We start from the raw sequence: 20556 nt of genomic DNA on the forward strand, positions 1-20556 counted from the left end.
AACCAGGCCCGAAGGGGATGCAGAGTGAGGAAGGTCAGCACCTGGGTATGAGTGTGGGACCTGGGTATGAGTGTGGGGGTATATCCTAGTATCTTAGAATTCTGTGAGATAAGACTGAGAAGCTTCACAGGTATATGAGGGGTTCTCTTTGTTTCTCACAGGCCGAGGTAGAACTGTAGGGATTATTCCTCACAGCATACGGGTTATGTTGCACAATATTCTGATTATCTATTGCTGAGTAACAAACCTCTCTAAAACTTGGAGGCTTAAAACAGCAATGAGTTTATCGTTTCTCAGGATTTTGGATAAGGCACAGTTAGGAAAGATCTGTCTCTGTTCTAGGTAATGCGGAACAGCAAGGTTGGAACAACCCAGAGAAGGTCTTCACTCAGTGACTGATCCCTTAGCTAGGATGGATCCACCAGGGTCACGTGTCTGGGGCCTTTCCCACTCCATGTGGTCTCTGCATGTGGTTTCTCTCCAGCAGGGTGGATGAAGGGAAACCACTCATGAACACTAAGGGCTTAAAGTCAAGACTTCCAGGTCGTTTTAAAGCTTGGAGCTGGAACTGACACATTGTCCCTTCCACCACATTCTCTACTGGTTAAATCGAATCACAGGCCCAGTCCAGATTCTCAGATCAAGGACCACACAAGGTTACACTGCTGACAGGCGCATTTCATTGGGGGCCACCAAAGTAACAAAGTACCACACAAAAAGGGCCTTAGGGACAGATCTGTGCGGGCTGAGAGCGTTCCATTTCCTAATTCTAAATTGCCCTCTCTTCAGAGAAGATAGTTCGCGGGCAAATGTTGGGGAGCAAGGTAACCCCAAACTTGTCCCACAGATTAACGGTGTTAAAGGTGGGGGGTCTGGTCTGCCACGATCGGCCTGTTATCAAGGAGGCCTGGCTGTGTGTGTGTCTCATTTAGTCTATCAGGCATTTACTGAGCACAGCCTATATGGCAGGTTCATAATATACACGTTATTTGTTATCCCTATTTTACCGAGGCTCGAATGCGGCACTGCTGCTTCCACAGTACCGCACCTAGCGCCACACCCCGACACCGCCTCCCCGCCGTCTCCGCCCCGCAGCTAGAGTTGGGGCAGAGCGCCGAGGGCAGCGGGGTCTCCAGGAGGGCAACGCTCGACGCAGCCGGCTCCCAGGCAGCCAATGGGTCGGCAACTCGGTCACCGCCGTCCCGTGCGAAGGGCGACAACTAGAGCACTGGAGCACCTCGGCGGCGAAGCCGCGTCTTAGCTAGTCGCGCGCACTCGCGCCCCGCCCACACACGCACGCACGCGCGCGTAAGCCCCGCCCACCGCTCAACTCTGGTCCCGCCCCCAGGATTGACCGCCCGAGCCACCGTCCGCACAGCCCCGCCCCGCACGGCCAGGCGAAGCGGAGCCGGCCGTGCGGTGTGCGTGTATGTGTTCGCGGGGCGCCGTTTCAGCCCCGGGAAGATGGTGGCGGCGGCGGCGGCGACTGAGGCGAGGTTGAGGAGGAGGACGGCAGCGACGGCAGCGCCCGCGGGCAGGAGCGGCGGGCCGCGCCCGGACTGGGACGTGACCGGGGCTGGGAGGTCGGGACTGGGCGCCGGGCTGCGCCTCCCGCGGCTGCTGTCGCCGCTGCTCCGGCCGAGGCTGCTGCTGCTGCTGCTCCCGCCGCTGGTGCTGCTGCTTCCCTGGGAGGCCGAGGCCGCGGCGGCGGCGGCGGTAGTGTCGGGCTCAGCCGTAGCCGAGGCCAAGGAATGTGACCGGCCCTGTGTCAACGGCGGCCGCTGCAACCCTGGCACCGGCCAGTGCGTCTGCCCTGCCGGCTGGGTGGGCGAGCAATGCCAGCACTGCGGGGGCCGCTTCAGGTGAGTAGGGGGTGGTGTTGGAGGGCCGGGCCCAGCGGGAGACTGGGGCTGAGGGGCGCTCGAGTCGGCTCCAGGCCAGAGGCAGATGCCGGACAGAAAGTGTAGAGGGTAGGGCTGCCCCACGGTGTTCTAGGGCCATTTGCTTCCTGGAAGATCGTGGTCTCTGGCCTGGGGAATTCCTCTGGTGGAAGGTGAAAAGGTGCGAGGCAAGGGTGTGGGCACCCCGAAGGTATTTGGGTGCCGCGGGCTAGGTTGGAATAATGCTGGGGGTCCCAAAGAGGATCAAAGGCAGTCTTTGAAACTGGGCCTATTTCGGATAAAAGAGGTATCAAAGGAAAGGTAAGTGAGCCAGGCTTACTTAAACAATTCCTTTTAACATCCATTTGTATCGTAGAGCCTGATGAGTTCCCCGACTGATTGGAGATATGGGGTACTCTGAAGAAACAGGGCCCTGGAAGTGATTTGTTGGCTAGAGATAAAAGGGAAAGGGTAGGATCATGAGATAATAGGAATAGAAGAACCAGTGGTTGTTGGCTAAAGGAAGGTGAGGAAACTAGTCTTTTGAAGCTCACTGGAGGTGGCAGATTGGAACAGTCTGGTAGAGAGGGGATGGAAGGAGATTCCTGTTTGCCCTGGTTTCTGGACAATATGGAGTTCTGAGTTGGCCTGGTTCAGGGCAGTACCTCTTGGAGAGATCACTCATTAATTAATTAGCAGTTATCTATTATTTGCTTCAGTTGTGCAAGGATTTCCAGATAGGACACACAAAACAAATAGTTTAGCCAGACTTTGGCCTGGTCCACAAGGAGTTTGGAAAATGACAAGAGAAAGATATGCACAGACACAACCCTAGCCATAAGGGCTACAGAGTCATTCATGCCTTTGGCATATATGTACTGAACACCTCCCATGTCTGATGTGGGGGAGTGGGGAAATGTGAACAAGACAGATGTCCCTGCTCTCATGGATCTTCCTTTCTAGTGAGGGCAGCAGGCACTTAAGTAAATAAGTGAAAGAAATGAACAAGATAATTTCAGATAATAGTAATCAAGAAAATAAAACAGGGTGGTCTAATAGAGAATTATAACCTGTGGTGACTTTAGGAGAAGCCTCTCATTTGAAGTGACATTTGATCTGACACCTGAATGAGGCAGTGGATAACCTGGGGGAATTCAGGGGTGGAGAGGTTGTAACTAGCTGGGTGAATGAAAGGAAGACTTTGAGGAGGAGATGACATTGGATTTGAGCATTTGAGGCTAAGTAGGATTTGGAAATGAGGTGCTGGGGAAAAAAATTCCAGATGGAAGGAAGGATGCAAACAAAGTTGTGAAACCTGGAATGTAAAGTTTTGCTGGTGCCTATGTAAAAGACAGTTGTGAGAGAAGAGCTTAAATTATAAAATTGTAGACTCAGATAATGTCAGATCTTCTAGGGAACTCAAAGAACATTGAGCAGATGGGCTCAGTAGTTTTATGGATGGAGAAACCAAGTGACTTCAGGACCAGTATGTAGTGAGGCTGGTCTTATTACTTACTTGGGTGTTTTGATTTATGAATTCTGTTAATCCGCACACATTTGTTGAGGGCTCCTTTGTTTTAGGTTGTGAGATATAGTGGTAAACTAGACATAGTCCTTTTATGGAGTTTACATTCTAGCTTGGAAATAAATTCAATGATCAATTCATTACAATTTTGTTTAAGGCTGTGGAGGTGAAGAGCAGGGGACAAAGAGAGGACTTAGTTTGGAACGAGAGTGAGGTTGGTTACTGAGTAAGTGACTTTTGAGTTGAAATCTGAGGGTTGAGATGGTACTACCTATGAGAAGGGGGGCTTGCTGAGGGACCAGCGTGTACAGAGGCTTGGGACAAGTGGGATCATGGTAGGCTGCATGAAAGACCAGGTGACTGGAGCAAAGAGAGCAAAAGGGAGCTTGGCAAGACTTGAGAGGTAAGCAGGGGCCAGGCCAAGTGGAGATATGTGGGCCAGATTGAGAGTTTTGACCTTTAGCCCAAGAGCAGTGGAACGGCATAGTTCACTCTTGTTTTCATGACATCAGAGGCTTTTAGATTAGAGCCAGAGTAGGAATGGCCTTGAACATGAGGCAAGAGTATTTTGAATTTGAGGAGCATCCAAGATCAGGTGAATGGATAGTTGGATCAGAGTAAGGTCCTTCAAGTTCTAAAAATCTGGGACACTATGGTAGGCAGTGGGGACCCACAGGAAGGAACATTCATAGCAAGACCAAACTGTCTGTAATCTGCAGAGTAGATAGACTCATTTTTGGGCATGAGAGACGGTGGACAGCTAGGCGGGATCTGTTGGCATGATTCAGGGCAGTGGTAATGAGCTTGAGACAGGCTGTGGGAATGGAGGCAGGGATAGATGCTGTGTCGGGTTATAGAGGCAAAGTGAACAGGTCTTTCTTTGGAACTGGTTTGCTCTTGGGAAGAGAAAGGGGGATGGTGAAGGAAAGAAAACTAGGTGCTATCTTGGGCGATTGAGAGGGTGGTGATAACATTAACAGACATGGGGACAGAGGAGGAACAGGTCTGAGACACATTTAATTTTGCATACACTGAGTTGTGTGTTCTCAGGGTATGCATTTAGCAGATGTAAATGTTGGAGTCAGCTACATGTGAGGGAGATTGCCAGGGAGAGAAACAGGTCTTAGTGTCCATATGAACAGTCCAGAGGATTGGAGAAGAGGCACTTGTTACAGGGAACAGGCAACCCTGACACTGGTTGTCTCAAATGGTGTCACGTGTGAGTGAAGGGGTTTCCCTGGTTATTGTGGGCCCTCCCTTTGAGCTGGTTCTAGGTGATGTCAGTGCTCTTTCCTGGGTAAACGGTTATGACTTTGGTCCTGATGATACCATTATATTTTGTGGGCTTCTGGAATTTGCATTTTAAAAAATGAAACTAGAAGGAATTTATGTCTGTGGTCTTTTAAAAAAACTTTCTTTACATTTTTAGTTGAGGGATTTTTTTTTGGGTGAAGAGTGAAATGTTGGTTTTGATTGCAGTGATATGTATCTTGATTTAACTTATAAATCTCCTTGTTACTAAACTATAAGACATTAAATGAATACCTTTCTGGTTTAGAATGGCATCTAGTCAGAGTGGTTTTTAAGCTTTTTAGTTCTGTAAATCCTGCGTTATAGTTGCTATTATAGGTCTTTTTCATTAATTGATTTTTTTCTTTTTATTATGATTTTTTTTTCTTTTTAGCATCATAGGAAAGAACAAGAGAAACTGTTTTTATGTACAGATGACATGATTTTTTTTTTTTTTTTTCCCTGACAGGGTCTTGCTCTGTCACCCAGGCTACAGTGCTATGGTGTGTTCATAGTTCACTGCAGCCTTGAACTCCTGAGTTTAAGCAATCCTCTTCCCTCAGCCTCTGGAGTAGCTAGGACTACAGGTGCAAGCCATCACGCCCAGCTAATTGTTTCTTTTTTTGTAGGGACGGGCCTGGCTATGTTGCCCAGGCTGCTCTTGAACTCCTGGCCTCAAGTGATCCTCCTGCCTCGGCCTCGCAGAGTGCTGGGATTACAGATGTGAGCCACTGTGCCTGACCTTTCATTAATTGAAAGGAACATACGATAATAGGAGGATTAGATTTCACTAAAGTTATTACTGAGTGCATACTATATGCCAGGGACTTGGCCAAGCATTTTCATATACATTGTGCTGTTTAATTCTCAGGACAACTCTGAGGGTATTATATAAAATTTGGATTATTGTATGGTGGTACTTAGTACATTTTTTTTCCAAATGAAAGATGCTACAAAAATGATTAATTAGAGTAAGGTTAATGGTGTCAGTTTAATAAAAATAACTATAGAATCTTTGGTGTATGATTTCTAAGGCAGTACCACTTTCATTCATTTCTATGTGAATCTTGATAATTCAGTGACTTCTTTTCTGCTTGTGACATCACCATCAAAATTTTTCTTTGGAGAGTAAATAGGCTCCATCAAGTTAGGGATTAAAAATATTAAGCCCAATTGCAAAATTAATATGCATTCAATTCTCTTAAGTTCCTGCTATACAAAACTTTTGGGAGATTGAATAGAATAATCTAGTGAATTGGAGGCTTATAGTTATGCATAATGTTAAGATGTACTTTCTATAGAAGAAAAAGAAAGAAAACAAGTATTTATTGAGCATCTATTTTCTGCCTGAAACACACAGTAATAGTAGTACTAGTGGTCACAGCATTTGCCACCATTTTTCTAGCATTTCTCCATTTTTCCCCCAGGCATTGTGCCAAATGGCTTTTAGAAATATTCCTCTTTTAATCCTTAGAGTGAAGCCATTCCCATTTTACAGATGGGTAAACTGAAGCTTGGAAATACTGAGTAACTTGTCCAAGGCACAGAAGTTACACAGATTTGGGGTTTGGACTCAGGCCTTGTCTTATTCCCAAACCTGTGTTCTCATTGTTGTACCGTTGGCCTCTCATTTTTCCCGAGTCCAGTCACCCTTTAGGAGCATTCTTTGAAAGGGCTGACCTAATTCCAGCAAACACTTTGAGAAACAAAGGAGGGAAAATAGATTTTTACAATAGGAAAGCTAGCATAAAAAAATCGTAAATTTGCTTGACTCCAGTTGCTTTGTAATTACTGAAATGAAATTTCTGGAAAATAAAATTTGAAGAAAGAAAAAGGTAAACAATTTTTTTCTTGTAGTAATTACTAACTGGTGTTGACTTTTGGCCTCAAGTTTATGTTCATAAATCCAATTTAGGCTTGTCTGTTTTCCCCAGTAGAATATAAGTTCCTTGAGGGCAGGGGTTTTTATCTGTTTTGTTCACTGTTACATTCCTAGAGCCTAGAATAGTGCCTAGGACATACAGTGCTTGGTAAATATTTGTTGAATGAAGGAGTGAAATTCTACAATATAATTTTTTTTTTTTTTTTTTTTTTTGAGACAGAGTCTCACTCTGTTGCCCGGGCTAGAGTGAGTGCCGTGGCATCATCCTAGCTCACAGCAACCTCAAACTCCTGGACTCAAGCAATCCTCCTGCTTCAGCCTCCCGAGTAGCTGGGACTACAGGCATGCGCCACCATGCCCGGCTAATTTTTTCTATATAGATTTTTAGCTGTCCATATAATTTCTTTCTATTTTTAGTAGAGACGGGGTCTCGCTCTTGCTCAGGCTGGTCTCGAACTCCTGAGCTCAAACAATCCACCCGCCTCGGCCTCCCAGAGTGCTAGGATTACAGGCGTGAGCCATTGTGCCCGGCCTACAATATAATTTTTATGACTTTTTAAAAAGTCATCTTTACCCATACATGTCTGTTGTCCTCATATTGCTCCTGAACTTCTCTGTCTTCTGTTTGTTGGGCATCTTTACTGGGATGTTTTACTGTCACCTCATATTGAGCCAGGACTAGCACCAAACTTCTTATGCTTGTTGAAAACAGTAGTCTTTTCCTTTGTACTTCCTTATTTCAGTTGCAAATCCAAATTTAGATAACCAAAGGTCAAAATTTAGGAGTAATCTTTGGCTCTTTCAACCTGTTTATTCTCCTCTAAAGTTTTATAAATTTGTTCCTTTCCATTCCTCCTGCTGACATCCTGGTGTATTTGGCCCTTCCCCTCATTGTCGACCTGCTTCTGTTGCACTATAGTAGGTCTGTGACACCTGCAGAGTCTATTGCAAACTTTGTAATATGAGTTTCCTAAAAACATGTATCACTGTTTTGCTCAGAAACCTTTTTTCTGTTTTTTACTTATTACCTGTAAAATGAATCTTAGCAGAAGGCTCTCACTTCCTTACATACATCCCTTTTTTTGTAAACAAATCCTTTCTACTTTGTAGTTTTTCTATATCTTTGCTAAACTCTGTGCCATTCCTCCTCACCACTTCCGCGTTCTTTCTTTTCTTCTCTACTTACCTAGGTTCTACCATCCAAGGCTCATCTTCAGTTCTATGTAATCTATAATAGCTAATTTTTCCAAATCATACCCATTATCTTCTTTTGAGATGAGTCATCAACTCATTCAATTCATAGATAACTTCTGAGTGCTTATTATGTATTAGGTACTGTGCCCTTGCCTTGAGGATATGAAGGTGGTTAAGAGTCAAATTTTGCATTTTCCTCAGAGAGCTTATAATTATGAAGGGGAGACAGCTATGTGCACAGCAATTAGAATTTCATGATAAAAATAACAGACAGTATATGGTGCTGGACTAATATGTAATAGAGAGACTAACTCTTTTGGGGGCTGTGGTGGACGGCATCACAGAGGAGAGGACATTTAGGTAGGTCTGGGTAGTTTAGTGTGAATAGACCATCTAGGGGGGAAAGGCATTCCAGAAAGAATGAAGTGTTTGTGCAAAGGCAAAGAATCATTCGTTATCATACTTAGTGTATTATTAGTATTAATAGTTTCGTAGGGCTGTTAAAATGAAATACAACAAACTCATGGCTTAAAACAACAGAAATTTATTCTCTCATAGTTCTGGAGGCTAGAATTCTGAAATCAAGGTATGGGCAGGGCCATGATCTCTCTTGAAGAGTAGGGGACTGAGTATATGTCCATGCTATTTTCTTAGCTTCTGGAGTTGCCAGCAGTCCTTGGCATTTGTTAGCTTGTAAATACATCACTTTGGTCTCTGCCTCCATTACTTCAATCTCACATGCTACTGTCCCTGTGTGTCTTTTCTCTTAAAGACACCAATCATATTGGATGTATGAGTATCACCTCATCTTAACTTGATTGCATCTGCAAAGATCCTGTTTCCAAATAAGGTTACCTTCAGAAGTACCCAGGGTTAAGACCTCAACATACCTTTTTTGGGGACACAATTCAACCTACAACACGTAGAGAACTGAGCGTAGATGGATGTTGTTGGAGAATAACTTCTGAGGATTGCAGTAGAAGGAGGTGAGACTGAAAGATGACAGTGTATCTTCCACTTCCCTTCCTAACAGTCTCCATCTTCAAGGTGTCCCCTTGACCTAGGATAAGCCATTTAGGGCATTCCAGCATCTGACTGTGCTGATTGTTTTGAGATAAGCATGTGACCTAAACGGACTCACTCAGAGTGAGTCTCAGGACTTTTGCTAGAGACCTCTCTTCTCTGTGGGCGTTTATGAAGGAGATGCTTTGCCACCTTTTCTGTGTGGTGAAGAACTATAATAGCTAGGATTGCTCTTGTGATAGGAGTCCACCTGAGGTCATAGCAACTCCCAGAAGAGGGAGGACAGTGGAGAAATGGAGCTGGAGACTTGATGACTTTCTGAATCTCTGGGTCAAGCCTTGCCTGACGCTGTACTTTTTGGGTTTTTGAGGTACTACAGTCCGTATTTTTCTTAAGCCAATTAGAGTTAGATTTCCTGTCACAGTAGAACGATTCCTAACATACAGGGGGAGGTAGGGCCAGCTGATTGGGTTAGTCAGCTTGGGTAGCTATAACAAATTACCATAGACCTTACTTCTGTGAAAGGTTCCCAAGATAGGCAAATATTTTTTATTTACTCAAGTATAGAGGACAGATAAATATATAGAGAAAAGAAGAGTATGTTTATGATCAAAACAGTTTTTACTAAATATGATTAACTGATTTAATACATTTGTAGGATATCTTTATCTTGAGAATGAGCTATAGAAGTATGTACTTGGTATTGTGGTTGAAGAGAAAACTTACATTGCTTTTTCTTTTTAACATAGTCTTGTTTCTAAAACTGAAATGAAACTGCAGTTGTACTTTTTGAAATACTTTGACATTTGTTTCCCACTTGAACCATACTGTACCATTTTCTGTGACTTCCCAAATGCATTTTAGGAAAAGTGGCTCCCATCTATATGCTATATATTATTCTAATCCTTCATTTTTTTACTTTGTTCCTTTAATTTTCCCTTTTCTTCCTATACTTACAAATTAGTACTTTATTATTACCCTGACTTTTACTAGTTTTTCCTTCTTAGTATGGCTTTTTTATATTTGTCTTGCATTTTTCTTCTTATTTTCTTTATGTCATATCTCTCTAACTGCTTTTGTTTTATCACTTCAGACCATCGTTTGATTTCACCCTTTCAATTTTTAATTCTTTAAGTTTGCTGTTTTTTCAGATTACATTTTGGGTAACTTAAATTCTGGCTATTCATTTACATGCTTGCCTATTTTGAATTTTCTATTTGCTTTTTTTTTTTTTTAGAATTTGACATCAACAGTGTACAGTTATTAAAAGAATGAATTTTCCAATTAATTCTTGGTCTTTTTGGTATTCTAAGAATTTTCTAATTTGTTTATTAATAAGCCAGTAAATATTAGGGACTGGAATTGTGTCAGGTGCTATTAAGAGACACAAAAGTAACCTCCCTTGACCAGTGTTTTCTAAATTTTTTGATTCACAAATCAAAAAATTCTCTTAGGAATTAAAAATAATCTTTAAAAAAATGTGTCCTGTTTTTGATAAGATGATTTTATGATTTTAAATAGAGTAAAAGTAATTTGTTAGTAGATATTATTTTTATTTTATTTATTTTTTTTTGAGACAGAGTCTCACTCTGTTGCCTGGGTTGGAGTGAGTGCCGTGGCGTCAGCCTAGCTCACAGCAACCTCAAACTCCTGGGCTTAAGCGATCCTACTGCCTCAGCCTCCCAAGTAGCTGGGACTACAGGCATGCGCCACCATGCCCGGCTTATTTTTTCTATATATATTTTTAGTTGGCCAGATCATCTCTTTCGATTTTTTAGTAGAGACGGGGTCTCACTCTTGCTCAGGCTGGTCTCGAACTCCTGACATAAAGCGATCCACCCGCCTCGGCCTCCCAGAGTGCTAGGATTACAGGCGTGAGCCACCACGCCAGGCCTGTTAGTAGATATTATAATGTACACTTTAAATACAATTTATAATGATATTCCCAATATAAAAATAAAAAATTGACCTTAACCCTGCTTAACATGTGGTACATGTTTTATGTACTTTAAGTTAATTATGTAAAGAAAAGCATGAATTATAAACAAATAAAAATGACATTTAATTTTGGGATCAAATATATATTAAAATAGAGATTGAATTTGACTCTGTTTTGTGCTATTAAAAATAGACAGTTTTCCTGTCTTAATGTTTGGTATTCATGAATTTGTGCTTTAAAAATTATTTTTAGAGTATTTTTTGTGTTTTGATTCTAAATGATAAAATGATAGCGGTTTTCAGCTATTCATAAGCATTTCTCTGCAAATAGCACATTTCCTGTGTGGATAGGTTTTTTTCTAAATTGAATGAAAAGGCCAAGCTGGCTATAATTGTCACTTAATTTTCCCTTTTGAACATTGGTTTTTGAAGTACTGGAGACATCTTACAAAGCTATACAAGGATTTTGATCAGAAGATTTGGCAAAGGTGATCTTGAGGCAGATTTGCAAAATTAGATTCATTTTATGCCCTTCTATACTATATAAATATCTTTGTATCTTATGCTTCTCTTTTAATAGATGCTGTTACTGTTTCTTATTTAGAACAGGACTTGGACCACTGTTTGAGAAACACTGACCAACACTGACAAAACATAACTGGTTACTTTAAAGTGATGATATGTCTGGTGCTGGTTCAATGCCTGGACTAACTTCCTATTAATATGAAATATTTCAAGCCTATGTAAGAGATGCAAAGAACGTCTTTGTATCTGCCACCTAGCTTTGCTGAATTTCTTTCATATTAATAATATTCTAAGTAACAAAATATTATAGGTACCAACCAAAGTCCCTGTGCTACCCCTTCATAATCCTGTTTAACTTACTCTCTCTCCAGAGGTAACTAGTATGGTGAACTTGATATTTATTATTTCTCTTGCATGTTTCTGTTTTTGCTACCGATAAATATATATGTGTGTGTATATATACATATATATATATAATTTGTCTAATCAATGTCTTGTTTCCATAAATAAGATCATGTTTTTAAACTTTATAAAAAATTATCCCGTAGCACTTTTTTCACCTAACAATATGCTTGAGATTTGTCTGTGTTGATAAGTGTAGCTCTAGTTGATTCAGAGTTATGTTAATTACAGAAGGATTACTATTTATTTACTCATTGTCCTGCTGATGGGCGTTTTGAATTTTGCAGTTTTTGCTGTTACAAATGGTGTAACATTCTTTACATATCTCTTCATGGACCTGTGTGTGATTTTTCTCTAGGGTAGTGATCTTCAAACTTTTGAAACACCTCCAAAATAACTTACATTCCCTTTGCCTTCTTGCTTACTTTTAGGTTGACATGCAGTTGACGTATACCATTTTTCAAAAAATGGATTTATATAGTTGCAAAGATATAATTTCTAGTGTACTATAAATACAGCTACTGAAAAAAAATCCCATTATACAGTATTACTTTTTAAAAATATATTGAGTAGAATCCAAATTTCATAGCAGTTTGATTTTCATTCACATTAATTTTAAAAATAAATGAATAAGGTCTTATTTAACAATTTTTGTATTTTTTTCTTAAATTCTTATTTGCATTCTAATTCCCTGATATAATTTTTTCCCTAGATTATCATTTCTGCCCCATTGGTCTGGATGTCCCACATAGCATATAATTCTTATTTTACAATGTACAATTTAGTGATTTTTAATGTATTCATAAGGTTGTGCCACTATTGTGATTACCTAATTTCAGAATATTTTCATTATGCTACAAAGAAAGGCTGTACCTATAAGCTATCACTCCACATTCCTCCTTTCTCCTAGCACCTGACAACTACTAATGTACTTTCTATGTCTATGGATTTGTCTAGTCTAGATATTTCATATAAATGTAATCATACAGTGTGTGGTCTTTTGTGACTGACTTCACTTAACATAGTGTTTTCAGAGTTCATCTATGTTGTATCATGTATCAGTACTTCCTTTTATGGCTGACTAATATTTTGTTGTATGGATATACCACATCTTATTTATCCACTCATCAGTTGATGGACATTTGTGTTGTTTCTGCCTTTTGACTATTATAAATAATGCTGCTGTGACCATTTGTGTATGGGTTTTTGTGTGGACATACAGGTTATGTCTCTTGGGTATATACCTAGGAGTGGAATTGCTAGGTCATATAACTGTATGTTTAACTTTTTGTGGAACTGCCAAACTGTTTTTCATAGTGACTGCACCAATGTTCTTTCCCACCAATGTATGAGGGTTCCAGTTTCTCCACATTCTTACCAATACTTGTTATTTTCTGTTTTTTTTTTTTTAATTATAGCCTCACTAGAATGGCTATCTTATTGTGGCTTTGAGTTGCATTTCCCTAATGATTATTGATTTTGAGTATCTTTTCATGTGCTTTTTGGCCATTTGTATATTTTTTGGAGAAATGTCTATTCTAGTCCTTTGCTCACTTTTAAATTATGTTGTCTTCTTATTGTTGAGTTGTAAGACTTCTTTATATGTTCTGGATAGTAGACTCCTACCAGATATATGGTTTATAAATATTTTTCTCCCCTTTTGTTGGTTATTTTTTCACTTTCTTGATGGTGTCTTTTGGCATACAAAAATTTTAAATTTTGATGAAGCTGCATTTATTTTTTCTTTGGTTGCGTGAGTTTTTAGGTGGCATATCTAAGAAATGATTTTCTAATCCAAGGTCATGAAGACTTACCACCGATGTTATATTTTTAAGAGTTTTTTAAGTTTATCTCTTACATTTAGGTCTTTGGTCCATTTTAAGTTAATTTTTGTATCTAGTGTGAGGTCCAACTTTGTTCTTTTGCATGTGGCTATCCAGTACTAGCACCATTTGTTGAAGAGACTTGTTTCCTGCATGGAATGGTCTTGGCACTCTTATAAAAAGTCAATTGACTTTGTATGTACAGGTTTATTTCTAGACTCTCAGTTATATTCTGTTGACCTATATGTCTGTTGTTATGTCAGTATCACACTGTTTTGATTACTGTAGCTTTATAGTAAGTTTTAAAATCCTCTCATATAATTAAAAAAAAGTTTTATTTTGAGATCATTGTAGATTCACATACAGTTGTAAGAAATAATAGAGAGATTGCCTATACCTTTCACCCATTTCCCCCAGTGGTAACATTTTGCATAACTATAGTATAAGGTTACAACCATGGAATTGGCATTAATATAATCCATTAAGTTTATTCAGATCTCCCCAGTTCTACATGCACTTATTTGTGAGTGTAAGTTCATTTTCCCCATTGAATTTTATTCTGATGTATTTCTATGCTTGAAGATAGTTTATTGAGCATCCTGTCATACTTCTCTATAACAAGGATTTATATGGAAATGGAATTTTTTTCCTGTGACCATTAGACGCTATGTGTTGAAGATTTTCTTTTGGATTAACTAATCCCTACGGTTATTTTCGTACACAAGTGAGCAAACTAGATAAATGTAATACACATTTTTATAAATTTTGAACATCATAGGTACATTTTTATTGGAAAAGCATTTCTTATTGAGATGGATGGTACTTTTGAAAATATCCAGGGGTGATAGAACTTACTGCTAGAATGAGACAGGGTTCAGTGTAAGTCTTACTCCCTTTTTTTTATGTAAATGTAAAACTGAGAAAGCATGTGATTACATTTCATACCCATCATACTGGAGTGAAAAAAAATAGCTAAAATACTTGAACATAAATGATGGGAGTGAAAAACTGGACCAATGAGTAAGTATATCTAGATGATTATACTTATTGAAAACGAATAAGTATATGCAAATGGAAGAAATTTTGTCATATAGTGTCTCTCAAGTGTTTGAACTCCTTTTATGTTATGTGTCCGAAGTCAAATGGTAATGTTTCATGAAAAATTATTTTAAAGTATCTACCAGGTGACAGCTGAGTTATATCTGCCTTCAGTTTTGTTGTGAGCAAAAAATTGGAAACTACTTAACTTTTGAAAGGATTTGTTACCTAGTTATTAGAATCATTTGCTTTCTCAACAAGGACACTGCTATTTTGAATGATTTTTTGTTAGGTGCCTAAAAATCTTTGCATTCTGGGGGTAGGTGGGCTAGAGGTATGCCTTGGGTTTTGCTGGGTGGGAAAGTCTTCCATAAGGTTGGGAAAGGAGACCAGCATAGGAAAAGACCACATACTTTTCCTCAGGCAGATTAATTTTAGGAAAGAGAGTATGTGGAAGATACTGTTTAGAGATTTATTACATTTGAACTATCCAGACCCTGTATCTCTGGAAAAGTTTCCGCATACCAACCCAAGTCAGTTGAGGGCTATTCTCTGGAGTGTATTCCTAGGAGTAAAATTGTTAGATCAAAGTACTTCAATTTCAGATATTGCTAAATTGTTCTTAAAAGTAATTTGTCCAGTTTTTTACTCCTTATCATTCATGTTTAGGTGTTTTAGCTATTTTTTTCACTCCAGTATGATGGGTATGAAATGTACGATGTATGGCTATTTCATTTTATTCACTTGATTACTAGTGAGGGTGAGTATCTTTTCATATATTTTTAAAGGCCATTGGGTTTTCTTTTATTTGAATTGCCTTTTCTTGTCTTTTGCCCATTTGTCTAGTGGGTTGTTTGTCTTTTGCTTTTTAAATTGATTTATAGGAATTCTTTCTATATTCTCGATGTTAATTCTGTGATCATATATACAGAAATGATCTTTTCCTAGTGAATGCTTTGTCTTAGCTTATTTAACAATTTAAAATTTTTATCTGTCAATGATTGAATAAATAAATAAATGGTGAGAAGGGACAAATCTTCCTTACAGAATTCTGATTAATATAAGTAGCTACTCCCCCTTCAGGAGGTAGAGCTTAATTAATTTCTCTCCCTCCCCTCCCCTTGAGTATAGGCTGTACTTGGTGACTTTTATTCAAAGAATAGAATATGGAAAGGGGAAAAATAGTAACTTGACGGTGGAGAAACCTGGCAAATATCATCTTACTTAAAGGATCAGGGTTAACATCATAGTGATAAGACATATTGGCATCATGTCTCCAGATGTGATATGATTAGGAGGGAATGTCAACTCTGTGATATTTTTCCCAAAATCCATAATCTCAGTCTAATCATGAGAAAAGCATCAGACAAACTCAAATTGAGGGACATTCTACAAAATGCTGGACAGTACTCAAAACTGTTAGGTCATGAAAAATAAGGAAAGACTGAGAAACTGTCACAGAGCAGGGGAGACTAAGGAGACATGATGAATAAATGTCATGTGGAGTCCTGGAACAGAAAAAATACATTATCATAAAAATTGGGGAACTTTGAATAAAATTTGGAATTTAGGGAATAGACCAATACCAATACTGGTTTCTTAGTCTTGCAAGCATACTGTGACAATCTTATACGTTAATATTAGGGGAAATGGGTGAGGAGTATATGGGCATTCTCTGTATCATCTCTGCAATTTTTTTGTTAGTGTGAAATTATATTTTAAATAAAAATTTTATTAAGAATTTTTTACTTGATTTTATTGGATCTAAGATGCCATTGATTATGATATACCATTACTTTGTGTACTACTAAAAAAGAAAAATGGTTCTAGTAAAATTAATATGTGATGTAACTTCTTATTAAAATAAATAAGTGTATCTTTTTTTTTTTTGAGACAGAGTCTCCCTCTGTTGTCCTGGGCAGAGTGTAGTGGCATCATCATAGCTCACTGCGACCTCAAACTTGTGGGCTCGAGTGATCCTCCTGCCTCAGCCTCCCAAGTAGCTGGGACTACAGGCACCTGCCACTGTGCCTGGCTAATTTTTCTATTTTTAGTACAGACGGGGTCTCATTCTTGCTGAGGATGATCTCAAACTCTTGGACTCAGGCGATCCTCTTGCCTGGGTCTCCCAGAGTGCTGGGGTTAGACATGTGAGCCACCACACCCGGCCAGTATCTTATCTTTCCCATTGCTTTTTCTTTTCTTTCATTACTGTATATTTACATGGACTGTTAAAGAGACTGTAGTTACAAAGAACTGATAGCCAGCAGGGTTGGTCTTTGGTTGAATGTAACCCTTGTTTGTGTTTATTTTTGCCTAGTATTCAGGGCTCTGTGAGAGATTCTGGTTATTGGATAAGGTTGAGAGCATATTCTAGGTAGGGGAAAGTATGTGTGGGTGTCTGGATTGACTGTCAGGGAGGGAAGGGAAATGTGGAAGGAACAAAGGTGCAGGAGAGGTGGGAATGGGCACAGAGTATTTGGGGGACAGTGAGAACTTACTTATCAGGGTGAGGGGAAGGATTGACATTCTTAGTAGTTAGAATGTCAGGATCAGGAATTTAGACTTCGTTCCATAGTCTGTACGGAGTCATTGTAAACATTTGACAAGGGTAGTAACGTGATGACATTGGTGCTTTAGGAATGTTCTGGCTGTAGGGTGCTTAGTAGATTTCGTGGGCTGGTCTCAGAAGCTGTGAAAATAGCCACAGGTGTTGGCAGTAAGACTACTGTGAGTTGTTTTGAGCTCGAGGTAGAGTGTAGCTGTGGGAATGAGATGAATAGATAAATCTAAGGAAACTTTTGATGGCAATTGTATCATAAATTGGTCATACATGTGATAAATGGGCTAACATAGAGCAAGAAACTAACAAAGGATACATCAACATTTTGAGCCTGGGAGAATGGGGTTATTTTATCATTTCAGGTAGACTACAGTTGAATGGAAAGAGCTATAACCCATAAGATCAGGGTTGAGGTTTTTTTTTTTGGTTCTGAAACTCTTTTTGTAGTTGTGCTGTCCTTTTATACTCTTTGAGTTTTTCCTTTCTGTTTAGAAAAATATAACCTTTATATAGCTGTTAAAGGGAATGCTTTACATAAACCATTAGACTTTTCTTGATTCTTGTTGTTTTTTGAAACAAGAGTCTCACTCTGTTGCCCAGGGTAGAGTGCTGTGGCGTCAGCCTAGCTCATAGCAACCTCAAACTTGGGCTCAAGTGATCCTTCTGCCTCAGCCTCCCGAGTAGCTGGGACTACAGGCATGCACCACCATGCCAGGCTAATTTTTTCTGTATATTTTTAGTTGTCAGGTTAATTTCTTTCTATTTTTTAGTAGAGATGGGGTCTTGCTCTTGCTCAGGCTGGTCTCGAACTCCTGACCTCCAGCAATCCTCCTGTCTCAGCCTCCCAGAGTGCTAAGGTTACAGGTGTGAGCCACCACGTCTGGCCTGTCCTTTGCTTCTATTGAGTCTTTCAAGGTAGATGATTTATTATTATTTAAAAATATGTTAGAGCCATATTATTTTATGGTAGTTTTAATTATCATTGTGGATGGGTATGATATTAATAGTATTAATATATCCTAAATATTAAAGCATATAGCACTTATTTGTGATGTTATATCATTTATAATAGCTATAGCTTTATTAGTATTTTTAATAATTAGCACACATGCTTAATCTTTTACATGTTAGGGCTATTAGTATGAGCAAATATTTATGATGAATGTTTTTCTTTGTATTTTGGTTTTAAGGAATTAGATCAAAATTTTCTGATTAGAGAAGAAACTTTGGAATGCAGAAATATTTTTAATGTTGGTGCCAATGATTCAAACACTTACTTTAACACCTAGAAATTCCAAGATCATATATGGAAGATTTATTCTTGATTTGGTGTATTAGAATTGTCTGTGGAACTTTTAAAGACACCATTGCAATGCCTGGATCCCACCCTGGAGGAGTTTGTGTTAGGACCCCATCATTTGTGTTTTTTAAAGCTCTGTGGGTGTTTTGATGTTCATTTGAGAACCCTATATCAGGTTTGGGTGGGGGCTTTGTTAGTGTATTTTGTTTCTTGCTTATATAGTTAACTTTTTGCTTAAAGCTATGATAACAAAGACCAGCAAGTTAGCTGATCTAGACATCACAGTGAGACTATTTGAACTTCTATGTGGATTTAAATTATACAACAAAATTCAATAGCAGTTCAATCTGGGCTTGTGTTATTAGAGGACTGGTTAAATAAAGTATGGCACGTTCACACAGTGGAGTACTGTGTAGCTATAAAAAGAATGAGGAATATCTCTATACTGCCATGGGGTCATCTTGAGAATACGTTATTAAATGGAAAAAACCCACTGGAGCAAAACAGTAGTATTGTAGGTTACCATTTTTTAAAGAAAGGGGGGTCTACAGGTCTATAAATATATATTATTGTGTATATACATAGATATAGCAATGGATTGATAAACCAAAAACTAATAAAAATAGTTACTTTAAGGAGCAGGAGGGAGTGGGGTGGACGAAACAGGGATGGAAGCTAGAGTTTTGAATGCACTTTGTTTTGTGGATTAGGTTTAGAACCATGCTAGTGCTTTCGTATATTATAAAACAAAAATAAGTTAAAATGAGAGAAAAAGGCAATCTCTAAAAATCAAACACAAAGTGAAAGAAGGGAACCTAAATGTGTATTGAGGCTGAAGCACACAGAGAATATTTCAAATGACTTTGAAATACAGTAATTTGATTGTACCTTTCTAGTGGGATATATCCCCAGGGACAAAGAACTACAAAGATTGTAAAATATTTTTAGTAATCACGTATCTGGTAGTATTGTTGGTGATATTCCGAAAGGTGTGCATTGTAAGATAAAACAAATGGATAATTATAAAGGATTGAGGCCCTGGATTTTGGTGTAGAAAAGAGAGATACAAAGGTAGAATCAGAGGAATTGTGTGAGAATCTTGGAATCCTACCTAAATTTGAGTTGGAGGTGTCAGTATGAACTCATGATGTGTTTTCCTTTTTGAAGATGTATTTCCTAGTTTTCTCTATTGAAAAATCCCAGAAACTAACCTAGGTAGCATCGAGCACTTCCAGTGCCAGACTCTGTTCTTTAAATGATAACTGCCACTAAAAGGAACCCTGAGTACCTTAGAAAAACAACTTATTTTGGGTTGGGGGCAGGAATTATCTATAAGATGAGTGTGAACATCTTTTCATATCACAGAACAAGTAACTAGGGAGATTTTCATTTCCATCAACGGTAGGATAGCTTTTTCTAAGCTAGTGCTTCAACTAAGAACAAGTAGAAAAGCTGGAAAATGCTTTAAAAAAAATCTGTTTGAAGGCTTTGGAGAGTGAGCAAGGCAGAGAAAGGATCAGAGAGCCAAAATTTTGGAGAGAAGGTAAACTCGGAGGAACGAGGCCAACTTTTGATACAGCTTTTTCCTTGGAGTGATTGGCTGATTTGAAATATGTAGCTAAGGGATTGAACACAAAGTAGTGGCAGAGAGGCTGAGATTCTAAGCAGAGTTTTGGTGGTCATGCAGAGTTGGGGGACAAATTTGGAGTTTAGGGCCTGCAAAGAAAGAGGGGCACTGGAAAACACCCCAGACTTTTAGTTGGGAATGCTGCAGGATGGGCTATACCCTGTGCTTAAAGGTGAACTCAAAATAGATCAGCTGTCACAAAGGCTGAAGCCTAGCTTTCAAATTACCTCAATCCCTGATTGGATTAAAGAGGTCTGCTCCTAGCTTTATTGCTTACTAGAAGCAAATGTAAATCTTCTGTGACAGCATCAAGCATCGCCTTAAGTTACCTGTATTGTTTTATATATTTAGTGACAGTATATAATATATATAAATATGTACTATATGTTATATAAAAATAAAAGAATTAACTGAAAATCAAGAGGGAAAACAGATAATTGAAACAGACTCCTAGGGAGACTTCAGTTACAATCGAGATAGTGTAGACTCATTTTTCCCTGCTCCTGTCTGCTAAGTACAGCTACAAATCTTGGAATTGGTACAAAG

At 39.1% G+C, this 20556-nt stretch overlaps 1 protein-coding gene across 5 annotated transcripts in view; it reads left to right on the forward strand.

The window, feature by feature from the left end:
- The first annotated feature begins 1380 nt into the window (after window positions 1-1380).
- Window positions 1381-20556, forward strand: part of ATRN (attractin) — a 133475-nt gene continuing 114299 nt past the window's right edge. For all 5 annotated transcript variants that reach the window (XM_045528988.1, XM_045528989.1, XM_045528986.1 and 2 more), the window contains exon 1: window positions 1381-1862. In XM_045528988.1, the coding sequence (XP_045384944.1) occupies window positions 1465-1862 (398 nt within the window). In that variant the 5' untranslated portion in view covers window positions 1381-1464. The remainder of the gene's footprint in view (window positions 1863-20556) is intronic.

The sequence above is a fragment of the Lemur catta genome, chromosome 17, assembly GCF_020740605.2.
Source record: "Lemur catta isolate mLemCat1 chromosome 17, mLemCat1.pri, whole genome shotgun sequence".
In the NCBI taxonomy this organism is placed as follows: domain Eukaryota; kingdom Metazoa; phylum Chordata; class Mammalia; order Primates; family Lemuridae; genus Lemur; species Lemur catta.